Source organism: Helianthus annuus, chromosome 4 (genome assembly GCF_002127325.2).
Source record: "Helianthus annuus cultivar XRQ/B chromosome 4, HanXRQr2.0-SUNRISE, whole genome shotgun sequence".
NCBI classification, from domain to species: domain Eukaryota; kingdom Viridiplantae; phylum Streptophyta; class Magnoliopsida; order Asterales; family Asteraceae; genus Helianthus; species Helianthus annuus.
The window spans coordinates 19,137,968-19,150,586 of NC_035436.2; the positions used below are offsets into that span (position 1 = coordinate 19,137,968).

At 40.6% G+C, this 12,619-nt stretch overlaps 2 protein-coding genes across 2 annotated transcripts; both read right to left on the minus strand.

Annotated features, from left to right (window-relative positions):
• Positions 1-498: 498 nt before the first annotated feature.
• On the minus strand, positions 499-1,392 carry LOC110881136 (uncharacterized mitochondrial protein AtMg00810-like). The gene has a single exon (XM_022129495.1). It carries the CDS (start codon positions 1,390-1,392, stop codon positions 499-501), a length of 894 nt encoding a protein of 297 aa, XP_021985187.1.
• A 5,406-nt stretch (positions 1,393-6,798) lies between these two features.
• Positions 6,799-8,452, minus strand: LOC110881137. The gene is made up of 2 exons (XM_022129496.2): positions 7,290-8,452; positions 6,799-7,053 (listed from the first exon to the last, which is right to left on the minus strand). The coding sequence occupies exons 1-2, from the start codon at positions 8,446-8,448 to the stop codon at positions 7,040-7,042; spliced, it is 1,173 nt and encodes a 390-aa protein (XP_021985188.1). The 5' UTR covers positions 8,449-8,452; the 3' UTR covers positions 6,799-7,039.
• Positions 8,453-12,619: the final 4,167 nt, after the last annotated feature.

Sequence of the window (12,619 nt, forward strand, 5' to 3'; positions counted from 1 at the left end):
TTCATGGTCATTCAACATCTATAAATATATAATATATAATTTTTTTGAGGGTTTGGTACAGGTTTGTATTAGAATTTTAAAAGATACATGCTGATTAGATTTTATGAAACGAGGTTCGTTTACTTGCAATAAAACCAAAAATATTAATATAACATATAATCATAAAAAGATATAATATATAGTATTATAGTTAGAAACTCAAAATTGTTAGCATTAAAGATTAACTAGGATTTTGACTCGCCGCGCGTTGCGGTGGCGTCAAACTTAAAGTAACTTAGTTTATACCACCCGATATTTGGTCGACTCATTTCCAAAAAAAATTACGTTAAAACATAGACCTAAAAGTGTTCTTGGTATTGATATTCTGAATGAATTTCTATTGAAATACAAACCCCATTATATAGGGGAGATACAAACAAATAATAAGGACACCAAATATACAAAATATGCACAATCACAATCTATTCCTAAAATTATACGTTCATGAATATTCTTTGGCTAAGACTCCCCCGCAGTTTGAACGTGGGAAGGTCCAACGCTCAAACTGGAACGAAATGACTGATATAACTGCTTGGAGAGCCCCTTTGTGAATATATCAGCATACGCATACTGCAAGGCAGACGGAACATGTAGAACGCGAATGTGACCGATGCGAACCTTCTCCCGTACAAAGTGAATATCAATCTCTACATGTTTGGTGCGCTGGTGCTGCACTGGATTATCCGAGAGATACACGGCGGAAACATTATCACAATACACGATCAAGGCCCGGTGCAAAGGAGTATGAAGCTCAAGTAATAGATTACGTAACCAAGTGGCTTCAGCAACCGCATTAGCAACCCCACGATACTCAGCTTCAGCACTAGAACGCGAAACTGTGGGTTGCCTCTTTGAGGACCACGACAGTAAATTATCTCCTAAGAAAACACAATAACCGTTCGTTGAGCGTCTAGAATCCGGACAACCGCCCCAATCGGCATCTGAGTAGGCAACCAAGTCATGAGACCGAGACCGAACAATGCGAATCCCGTAATCAAGAGTACCCTGTATATACCGTATGATCCGCTTCATGAAGGCAAAATGGGACTCGCGCGGATCGTGCATAAACAAACAAACCTGATGGACTGCATATGAGATATCTGGACGAGTAAATGTTAGGTACTGTAAGGCTCCCGCAAGGCTGCGATATAGTGTCGGATCTGAAACAGGCGGTCCATCAGACGCGCTAAGTTTGGATGAGAGGTCCACAGGTGTGTTGCAGGGTTTACAAGCCGACATGTTAGCTCGAGCAAGAATCTCTTTAGCGTACTGTTCTTGAGATAGGAAAAGGCCCTGTGAAAACTGATCAACTTTAATTCCAAGAAAGTGATGAAGCCGACCTAAATCCGTCATTACAAACTCTCGAGACAACGCACGGATGATATGATGAAGTAATATGTCATTAGGAGCTGTCAACACAATATCATCCACATAAAGTAGTAAATAGGCAACATTAGCTGGATCCCGCTTAAAAATGAACAAAGATTGATCACAAACACTACTGATAAACCCCTGGGATCTGATGAATGTGGCAAAGCGGGTATACCATGCCCGAGGAGCCTGTTTAAGACCATATAGCACACACAAACTGAAGGCGTCGTTTGTCAACAAAACCCGGGGGTTGATGCATGTAAACCGTCTCACTAAGATGCCCGTGTAAAAATGCAATTTTAACATCAAGTTGATGTATTGGCCAAGACCTGGTGACCGCCAAGGATAAAACTGTCTGGATAGTAGCCGGTTTAACAACTGGACTGAAAGTGTCGTCACAATCAATTCCTACCGTCTGTGAATTCCCGTTGACTACCAATCGAGCTTTATAGCGTTCCAGAGACCCGTCAGACCGGAATTTATGGCGAAAAAGCCATATGCAGCGTATAACGGGACAGTCTGTGGGTCGTGGAACTAATTCCCATGTATCGTTATCCTGTAGGGCAGAAAATTCGGTTTTCGTAGCACTTAACCAATTAGTGTCAGCAAAGGCCTTGGCATAGGTCTTGGGAATAGGGGAGATTGAGGGGGGAGTAAAGTGAATGGAAGTGGTAATGGAACGGGATTTCAAACGGGTAGTCATAGGGTGGTGATTGATTGCAGGTTCGGCTGAAGGTGGGGTTGTGAGGGCCGAAGGTGGTAGGGCCGTGGGAGTTGGGGCAGTGGGAGTGGGAGCCGTGGGTGGTGGGGTCGAGGGCTGGTGGGGAGGTGGTGGTGGTGGAATAGGGGCAGGTGGTGGTCTCGGGCGTCTGCTATAGGTGATAGGAAAATGAGCTGGGGGATGGATTAGGTGGTGCGGGTGGAATAAAGGAGAAGCCGGGTGAAGGTGAATCGTCTAGAAAATTATAGGTTTTGGGTGACGGTGGTATGGTGTAAGGAAAGATCGATTCGTCGAAGGTGACATGTCGTGAGATGTGAACTTTACCGGTGGTTGGGTCAAAGCACCGGTATCCTCGGAAATCCGGAGGATAACCGAGAAAAATGCAACGAATTGCACGAGGGTGAAGCTTGTTGACGTGCTGTCGTGGTCACAATCAAATTTAATCCCAAGAACAACTATGTAAATAGTGGCAAGCGGGTATCGAACACAGGGAGTTTGTGGAAAATGTGTTACTTGAAAGTTATCTAAGTTAACTAAAATTAGACTAATTGCAAGAAAAAGTAAAATTCAAGATTTGATTTGATTTGTTGGTTTTAAAAACTAAGATTAGTATTCTAATTGCAAAATGAAAATTTAAGGTGTAAACAATTGAAAAATAAACGACTATCTTGCGTGTCCGGTTTGCTTCAACTTTTGTGTTAATCATTCAACTAGAAAGAACTACATAGACATAGTTCATGTATAAACAATTGCAGTGATGAAAGGGGACGAAGTACTCAGATTCCGAGAACGTGAGGTTATCACCCGATGATCAATCAAACCTTACCCAAACCTAACTATACCCATGATATCTCGATTGCCAACGGCACCAAGAACGTATGGTTTCTAATTAGTTTAAAATAAGAATCAACCTGTTACTAACAATCGATTACACACCATAACAATCAATTCAAATGAAAAGGATTGATATTCTAGAAATGCAAATAAGAACACAAAAGTCTAAACAAACCTTCACCACAAGATAGTCATTAAAGTACCTAGCCACTCATGGCTTTAGCTAACATCATGACAAACTAGAAATAAAACAATGTTCCCAAGTTTCACCAACAAAGACAAGAATATAGTGCCAAGATTGTTCCAAGATGATTCTAGTGAAAAGATTATGCAAAAGATGATCTCCCCAAAGCCTTCAAGTCTCTCATTTAAGCTCCCAAATCGTGTTCCCCTCGGGTGTAACCGAAAAACTATGATTAGAATCCATAATGTTCAATAAAATGGCTTTTCAATGCAGGAGTTACGTTTTTAGATCGATCGTCGCCGTAAGCTACGCCAGTTACCGTAGCTTACGGTGACTAGTGTCTTTCCGGGTCTCTCATAGCACCGTACGCTACGGCTCATCGCCGTAGCTTACGGCGATCAATGTGCTTTACGATGCATGCCCCCTGTCTTACGGCGTGTATTATTGGTATGTTGTAGGTGCCGTAAGCTACGGCCTGGTGGCGTAGCTTACGGCTCGGAGTGATCTTTTGCTCTTAATTCCTTCATTCCCCTTGGTTCCCACACATCTCGATCACGCCAGCCTCTAGCATCCTTCAAGCTTCCTTAAACCTTCATTTTGCACTCTTTAACACCTGCATCAATATCATCTTGTGATTACCTAATTCATGCTAATAACCGGATAAAATGTAGAATGTGCGTTATGTTTAAGCCTTTTAAGGGTTGTCCTACGGACCACCCGTCACATCCCCACACTTACCCGTTGCTTGTCCCAAGCAACCACTTCAAAAACTGTTTTTAACCATAAGCGACCAATCATGCAAACCAAACCAAAGTGCCGCCCTTTTACTAGCTTTTTATCAAACCACAAGACACACCCCTCACAAAACTCTCGGTGACAAGAAAAATTAGCAAATTATGCTAAACCACTCAATGCGTATATGTGTGTGTGCGACAATAAGCTTGTATGAAAATCAAGTTGCCTCCTAACCAATGTCTAGCATGCTTTTGAATCAAGGAAACTTACGGGTTGTAATGGGGCTAGGTGCAAGGGTAGGAAAAGGAATATATATGTAGTAGCGAAGGATTTAACCCGATCTTTTATTACACAATGAAACAAACGAACAACTATCAAACTTAACTACTATATACAAGACAACTAAGCATCACTTTTTTTTTTCATATTTTCATTGCTTTTTCTCTCCTTTTTTTTTTCTTTTACAACTAAATTACAAATTACTAAACAACCACTAATACTATAAGACCGGGTCAAATCGGGTAAATTTTTGGGTAACTAACTAGGGGGTACAAATGATAGGCTTTAAGCACAAAATGGGCAACTAAGTGTCCAAACCCCCGCCCCTCTCGCAACCATGCTCATATATATAATTAATGAGGTCCAACCCCCCAAATCCCACACTCACACTCACCTAGACGAGGCATCCTAGAAGTCCCCTATCATCTTCAAAAGCATGTTGACTCTAAGATTTAACAAGTATTCACACACAAGTTCTATTAACACACAACACACACCGCCACTCAAACGATAAAATATCAATAACCATCATGCGTGGCTCAATTCTCACCAAGAAAGGATTAGAGATGGGTGTCGGTGTGTCAAATGGAACAATATCAAGTGTTCAAAATTTTACACTTTCGCTTGGATTTGCAAAAAATTTTTGAATTTCTCAAAAATTTCCAAAAATTTCCCCCATCCCCACACTTGGGATACATTGTCCCCGGCAACGGCGCCAAAATTTGACGTGATGTCGTGGTCACAATCAAATTTAATCCCAAGAACAACTATGTAAATAGTGGCAAGCGGGTATCGAACACAGGGAGTTTGTGGAAAATGTGTTACTTGAAAGTTATCTAAGTTAACTAAAATTAGACTAATTGCAAGAAAAAGTAAAATTCAAGATTTGATTTGATTTGTTGGTTTTAAAAACTAAGATTAGTATTCTAATTGCAAAATGAAAATTTAAGGTGTAAACAATTGAGAAATAAACGACTATCTTGCGTGTCCGGTTTGCTTCAACTTTTGTGTTAATCATTCAACTAGAAAGAACTACATAGACATAGTTCATGTATAAACAATTGCAGTGATGAAAGGGGACGAAGTACTCAGATTCCGAGAACGTGAGGTTATCACCCGATGATCAATCAAACCTTACCCAAACCTAACTATACCCATGATATCTCGATTGCCAACGGCACCAAGAACGTATGGTTTCTAATTAGTTTAAAATAAGAATCAACCTGTTACTAACAATCGATTACACACCATAACAATCAATTCAAATGAAAAGGATTGATATTCTAGAAATGCAAATAAGAACACAAAAGTCTAAACAAACCTTCACCACAAGATAGTCATTAAAGTACCTAGCCACTCATGGCTTTAGCTAACATCATGACAAACTAGAAATAAAACAATGTTCCCAAGTTTCACCAACAAAGACAAGAATATAGTGCCAAGATTGTTCCAAGATGATTCTAGTGAAAAGATTATGCAAAAGATGATCTCCCCAAAGCCTTCAAGTCTCTCATTTAAGCTCCCAAATCGTGTTCCCCTCGGGTGTAACCGAAAAACTATGATTAGAATCCATAATGTTCAATAAAATGGCTTTTCAATGCAGGAGTTACGTTTTTAGATCGATCGTCGCCGTAAGCTACGCCAGTTACCGTAGCTTACGGTGACTAGTGTCTTTCCGGGTCTCTCATAGCACCGTACGCTACGGCTCATCGCCGTAGCTTACGGCGATCAATGTGCTTTACGATGCCTGCCCCCTGTCTTAGGGCGTGTATTATTGGTATGTTGTAGGTGTCGTAAGCTACGGCCTGGTGGCGTAGCTTACGGCTCGGAGTGATCTTTTGCTCTTAATTCCTTCATTCCCCTTGGTTCCCACACATCTCGATCACGCCAGCCTCTAGCATCCTTCAAGCTTCCTTAAACCTTCATTTTGCACTCTTTAACACCTGCATCAATATCATCTTGTGATTACCTAATTCATGCTAATAACCGGATAAAATGTAGAATGTGCGTTATGTTTAAGCCTTTTAAGGGTTGTCGTACGGACCACCCGTCACTTGTATGGTGAAGTAGCGGAGGTGTTGGGGTAGCAAGCACACCCGAAAACGCGTAAATGATCGTAGTCGGGGTGCCTAAGGTATAGGGCAAAGGTGGGTGTGTAGAAGTTTAGGCGTTTAGTAGGTAATATGTTGTGTAAGTATGAGGCGGTGTGTAGAGCTTCGACCCAAAACACAGGGGGTAGGTTTGCATGGATAAGGAGGGCGCGTATGATGTCATTTAGACGACGAATCATGCGTTCGGCCCGTCCATTTTGTGAGGAGGTTTGAGGGCACGAGAAACGAAATAGCAAGCCATGGTGATTGGCAAAGCTTTTGAAGGCATGATTATCAAATTCGCCCACAAGATCGCATTGAAAAGTTTTTATCTTTCTTTGAAATTGTGTTGCAATTAGTTTGTGAAATTTAGCAAAGGTGGGAAAGGCCTCGGATTTAAATTTAAGTGGGTATGCCCAAACAAAGTGGGAAAAATTGTCAATAAGCACCATGTAATATTTGTAACCTGTTTTGCTTGGGACAGGTGAGGTCCATAGGTCACAATGCACAATATCAAACGGGGCAAAAGTAAAAGAATTGGATATGGAAAAGGGTAAACGTTTACTACTTGAAAGTTGACAAGAATTGCAAACATGAGACAAAGTGTCTTTATTACATGAAAAATTAAATGTACGACGTAATAAATCTAAAACTTGAGTCCCGGGGTGGCCGAGACGCTCGTGCCAAGGAAGGGATGGTGTGGTGATGAAGCAGGCTTGTGGAGGTAATTCAGGCGGAGTGAAAGGATAGAGGTCCCCGGTACTGTTGTGTCTTGAAAGAGTCCGTTTAGTGAAGAGATCCTTCAAAGAAAAACCAAACGGGTCAAATTCAATAGACACATTATTATCGCGAGTAAAACGTCGTACAGAAATAAGGTTTCTAATTACGTGTGGGCTATAAAGGACATTGGGTAGAATATAGGTTCGGTTGGGTAGGGTGTGAAAACCAGTGCCCGTGCTTTTAATTGGTATACAAGTGCCATTATCGACCATTATTGAACTGCGTACAGGACAAGAGTTGGGAATAACAATTTTACCTGGATCGCGTGCCGAGTGCGAGCCTACTCCAGTATCCATAATGTCATTATTCCATGAGGCGTTCGAGTTCATCTGCAAATTATTAAACACTTCACTTAAATCAGAGGGGCACAGCGCATCATACCCATATTGTTGTGGCCCGAACTGAGGAGATGAGTAATGGCCTGACCCGGCAAAGTGGGTCGGGGACTGTTGTGGTGCGGTCTGAGAAGGAGGAGCATTGGGCCGCCAGTTGTTCTGTGTTGGATAAGGGCATGGGGGTGTGGTCCACCAGGCCCAATTCGGGTATGGAGAGTTGTAGGCCGAAAGGTTACCGGCAGTCCAGAAAGATCGACCGTAGCCTGATGAGCCGCCCCTATTACTGTAGCCGCCGCCGCCCCTGGAGCCGTTTCTGCCGCGCCCGCGTCCCCGGGTCGGGTTGCTGCTGTTGTGTTCGGGTGGTCGGTCAGAGGCCGACTGTGGAGCAGAAGGTGTAGTGGTGGTCGGCGCTATCAATACTGAAGATGCAGCCCCTTTTTGTGCTTCAATACGAATGGCATCATCTTTTAGGAGAGAGATGGCGAGGTCCCAATCAGCATCTTTGTTGTTAATGAAAGAAGGAGTGGTGTTGTACTCGGGAGGAAGCCCACGAACCAGCTGTAACACCAACCGAGAGTCAGAGACGGGTTCATTAACATCGGCGAGTTGGGCGGCCAGACTTTGAAGTTCTTGACAATAAGCATCTAAAGAAGCACAAGCACCGAATGTCATATTGCAGAATTTTGTCTCGAGTGCAGCAGCCCGTGCCTTTTTATTGCTAAGGTATATTTTCTCCAACTTGGCCCAAGCATCACATGCTGAAGTATTGTTATCAATGATGTGTTTGAGAATATCATCCGATACAGTACTGAAGATCCACTGCATCACAAGGGCATCAAGTTCCTTCCATAGGTCGTACTCTGGAGCTGTCTTTGCAGGAGGTGGGCTGCCATCTATATGGTTCGCGACTTTGTAGGCAGTTACATGAAGGTTAAAAAGCTTAACCCAGTTGGAGTAGGTGACATTCGTACCATCTAGTGTACGGATTTTGGCAATTATGTTGGTAACCGAAGAATAGGCTGGGTGAAGAGCAGTGGGTTTCGGATTTGAGGATTCAGGTTTAGTATCGGATTTAGGCATGTTTGGCAGGAAACAATGGGCGAACAAATGCGCTAAAAGAACAGATGCTCTAAAAAAAGAACAGATGCTCTAAGAAGAACAGATGCTCTAAAAGAAGAACGGATGCTCTAAAAGAAACAGATGCGCTAAGAGAAGAACAGATGCTCTAAAAGAACAAATGCGCTAAAAAAAGAAGAGGGAAGAAGGTGACGAGGGATCGGGTTTATCAGAACCGTGGCTCTGATACCATAAAAGTGTTCATGGTATTGATATTCTGAATGAATTTCTATTGAAATACAAACCCCATTATATAGGGGAGATACAATCAAATAATAAGGAAACCAAATATACAAAATATGCACAATCACAATCTATTCCTAAAATTATACGTTCTGGAATATTCTTCGGCTAAGAAGACCAACTTAAACCGCACATAAAAAACACAAAAACTTTGATCTGACTCATTACCGAGTTCATTCAATTCCTAACTCAATCACCAAACTATATTCCCATACATACACCTCTAATTTTGAGTAAATGAAAAAAGATTGTGGCAATTCAATATTTCACCAAGTCTGTTGAGTTATTGTTTTGCGAAACCAAATAAAAGAAAGTGATCACACACATATCACAAAGACTCGGCCTACTTTGACATTTAACCGAATAATATCAACTCTGAACATGTTTAATATGATATAGTATATATTCCTTTTGATATGTCAAAACCGAATGCATACTCAAATGTTAGTTTGGGGTTCTCTCATGCCACTATCCTGCGTGATCAGCTTCTAGCAGCTGGATTCGTTTCTATGTGAACCTGAGAAATCATTCAAAAATATATTTTGTTATCCTTATCATTCAGTGCAATTTAAAACAAATTCAGCATGTCGATGATGCAATACATAAAGCATGGCACTGAGAAATTTCCACAATATGGTCATTAATTGAAACTCACTAACAACTGTGGCCATTTATTTGAAAACCCTTGAATTAGTGTTCTACAAAGACAGTATTTTTTGTCTTTTTATTTGTCTAAGAACCAGCCTAACTATGATCATACATTGACATTTTGGCAAACAATCCACATGTAATTGACATTCACTTCATAAATGGACAGACATATCTTGGAATTCCTATATTTAGTTTTTTTTTCAAGTGCACCAAGTGTTCGGCTGAGTGGCAAAACAGTAGGGTTCGGTGAGGTGGGGTGGTGGGTCAGGATGTGTTCGGATCAGAACAGGACTGCCTAGAAACGGGTCAGAACAGGTCTGGGTCGAGACCGGTCGTTTCAAACATGGTTATTTTGGGTCGGGTCGCTTTGGCTAAATTAGGTTCGCGTCAAAACGGGTCGTTTTATAAAAAAAGGTACCAAATAAATAAAACTATTCTAAAATTTATAAAATTTTGGTCAGCAAAGGTTTATTTGTAGTTCTTTAAGGTTCTCTATGAACGGGCATTTACGCATATGTCCTTTTCCCGTCATTGCTTACAGCCAACTTTGAAGAGGAATAGAGAGCTTGGATGAGCAAATACATATTGATAATGCAAGAATTTATTTTCTTTAAAGATGCAATAACATCCATTAGATACAAAACAATCCCGATCGACCTATTCATATAAAACACTTTCAGATTATTTCAAATCTCCCAAATGAAGAACTCGGAAAGTCAAAACAACTGAACACTAAAACCACAGTTTAATGTTCATTTGATATAATCAAATGATCAAATCACCTGCGGATATGACACTAATTCATCATTTGTTTATCAATAAGAACAAATTTGGATAAACACACCTTTGACATTTGAATAACTTATTCACCTTTCTGTATATGCAATTCGGCACCTCCTAAATAAGCACCACAAACAAATAATCCACAAATATTGGTCAATGATTAACACAAACAATTCATTCTGCACTCTAGCTACTAAACACGAAAAGTAAAGGTGAAAAAACTACCAGGAAGGCAAAGAAGTAGAGAAGCCAAAGAATGCATATAAAGGTCATAGCCCTAACAATGATTTGAAGCCGAAACAGATGAAAGGAAATAACAAACCAAGCAACAGTCTGAAAGTAGCAAAATCTGGATATTGATAAAAGAATGACAATGATATCAAAATCCACTAATAAATCCTTATCAATCCAACATAATTTAAGCGTGATGAATCGTCTAGATGACGATATCCATCCATACTTTTGAGTTTGAAGAGTCTAATGCAGACTTTATGAAGCATTCTTGAATTAATAACTCCAATTCCTGCTAAATACCCATTTATATCAGAATACATTCCCAGAAAGAAAATCAAGGAATGTCCGTCAAAAAATCTTACCTGTAATCAAGACTGCTCATGGTGGAAATCGAAGAGGTGAGAAAAGAAAAACTAAGCAGTGGTGGCAAGGATCTGGCACGCTAGTTTAAAAAATGCAAGTTCAAGATTTAGAAGGGATGAAGAGACGCGTGGCTTCATGTCAAAAATGGTATAATTTCTCGACACACAATACAAGAAACAACATAAAACACAAGATAAGCGACAAAACGGTGACGTAAAATGTGACAACCTGAACTCCCAAGGTCAGTAACGTTCCATCTTGCGATCCTAACTCCTTGTCATTTCTCTTCTATGCGTTACACGTTTCATGCTAGTAACATTCTGTTGTTAATCGTATGATAACTTCGTTAATTAAGCACACTAATATTTTTGGGCCACACCTTAGTGTTCCATACTATGCTAATTATTATTTGATTGTTCTTTATGTGTTGATGTTTAGCAAAAGTGTTTTATGATATTGATAGTGTTATATGATAATGATTGTGTTATACGATATTGATTGTGCCTCTGATGATGATCATGCTATGAAAGTAATATGTGAGTTAAAGTAGGTATGTTAATTAGGGTGCACTTGATAGAGGATTTAACATGGTGATGGTTGGTTCGATGTGAGTGTATTGCGAGTTTACCAAATCTTTGTTTATGTTCATGCAAATCGATGATGTTGGGTGGTTACTAGGCTGTGTCACTTGTTGAATTGCTAGTTCGGTAATACACATTATAGGATTCAGTGATGTTGGTATATGATGATCTAGTGTAGCTCTTTGTTCTGTGAAATCTTGCTGGCTTGTGGATGATAACAAATGTAATCATGGGTTCGGTGTTAAATACTAGGGTAGCATGATCAGGTTATGTGATTGGATAATACTAGGGTAGCATGATCAGGTTATGTGATTGGATGATGATTATGTTGTATGTTATGAATATGATTTGTTAAGTGTGATGATTACATAATGGATGGCCAATTTGTGTTACTGTATGATGGTTTAATATCATGTGATATTTAGATAAATTGGTAAATGGGGGGAATGAAAATACAAACTGGGGTATACGTAAAAGGGGTTGAGAATGAGGTTTGGGTCGAGGGTTGGGTATCTGATATGGGATTTGGGCTCGGTTGATTTGGTCTTGACTATTGGGCCACCATTTGGGGGGGAGGGTATGTTGAGTAATTGGGCCGCACTAGTCTTAACAAAACAGTGCATGTGTAATTTATAAGTTGGATTTAGGGGCCGAAGCGTTAATGTGCATGAACTTGTGTAGTATACGTACCATGACTCGGATGATTGTTATGACATACGTGATGATTTCATGTTTGGTTGTTTATTGCTTGAGGAACAATACGTGTGACTAGATACGTGAGTTGTGAATTCATGAAACTGACTGTCTCTGGTAACCACAATAGGATTTGATTGATCAACTGTTTAACGAGCATTTAATCTAACCGAGCAAATCGAAGGTGAGTTCATCTCTTGAGCATGCGTCCCAGTGGTTGGGACCGTTAATTGGGTATTCTTGGGAGGAATGGGTCTTGGGTAAATCACTGGGTATTCCTGAGAGGAATACATCGCTTGGTTAAAATGGGAATGTTAGATAATACACTCTTTCCTATCACCTTAAGTCCCATCTTCTACCGAAAAAGTTGCCGGGGAGGCAACGGGGTTATTAGTTGATAACGCTATTAGGTTTGGCACCCTCACACCGTACCAGGGAGGATGGGCGTGAACTAATGACCTTAAATCATGACCATTGCTTAGATAGGGGGCAATGGGGACGGGCAAAACAAACTGGTAGCCATCTTGTACGGTACTCGGGTTATTATCTACATTACAAACTGTGAACTGAACTAAACACTTGGTAGC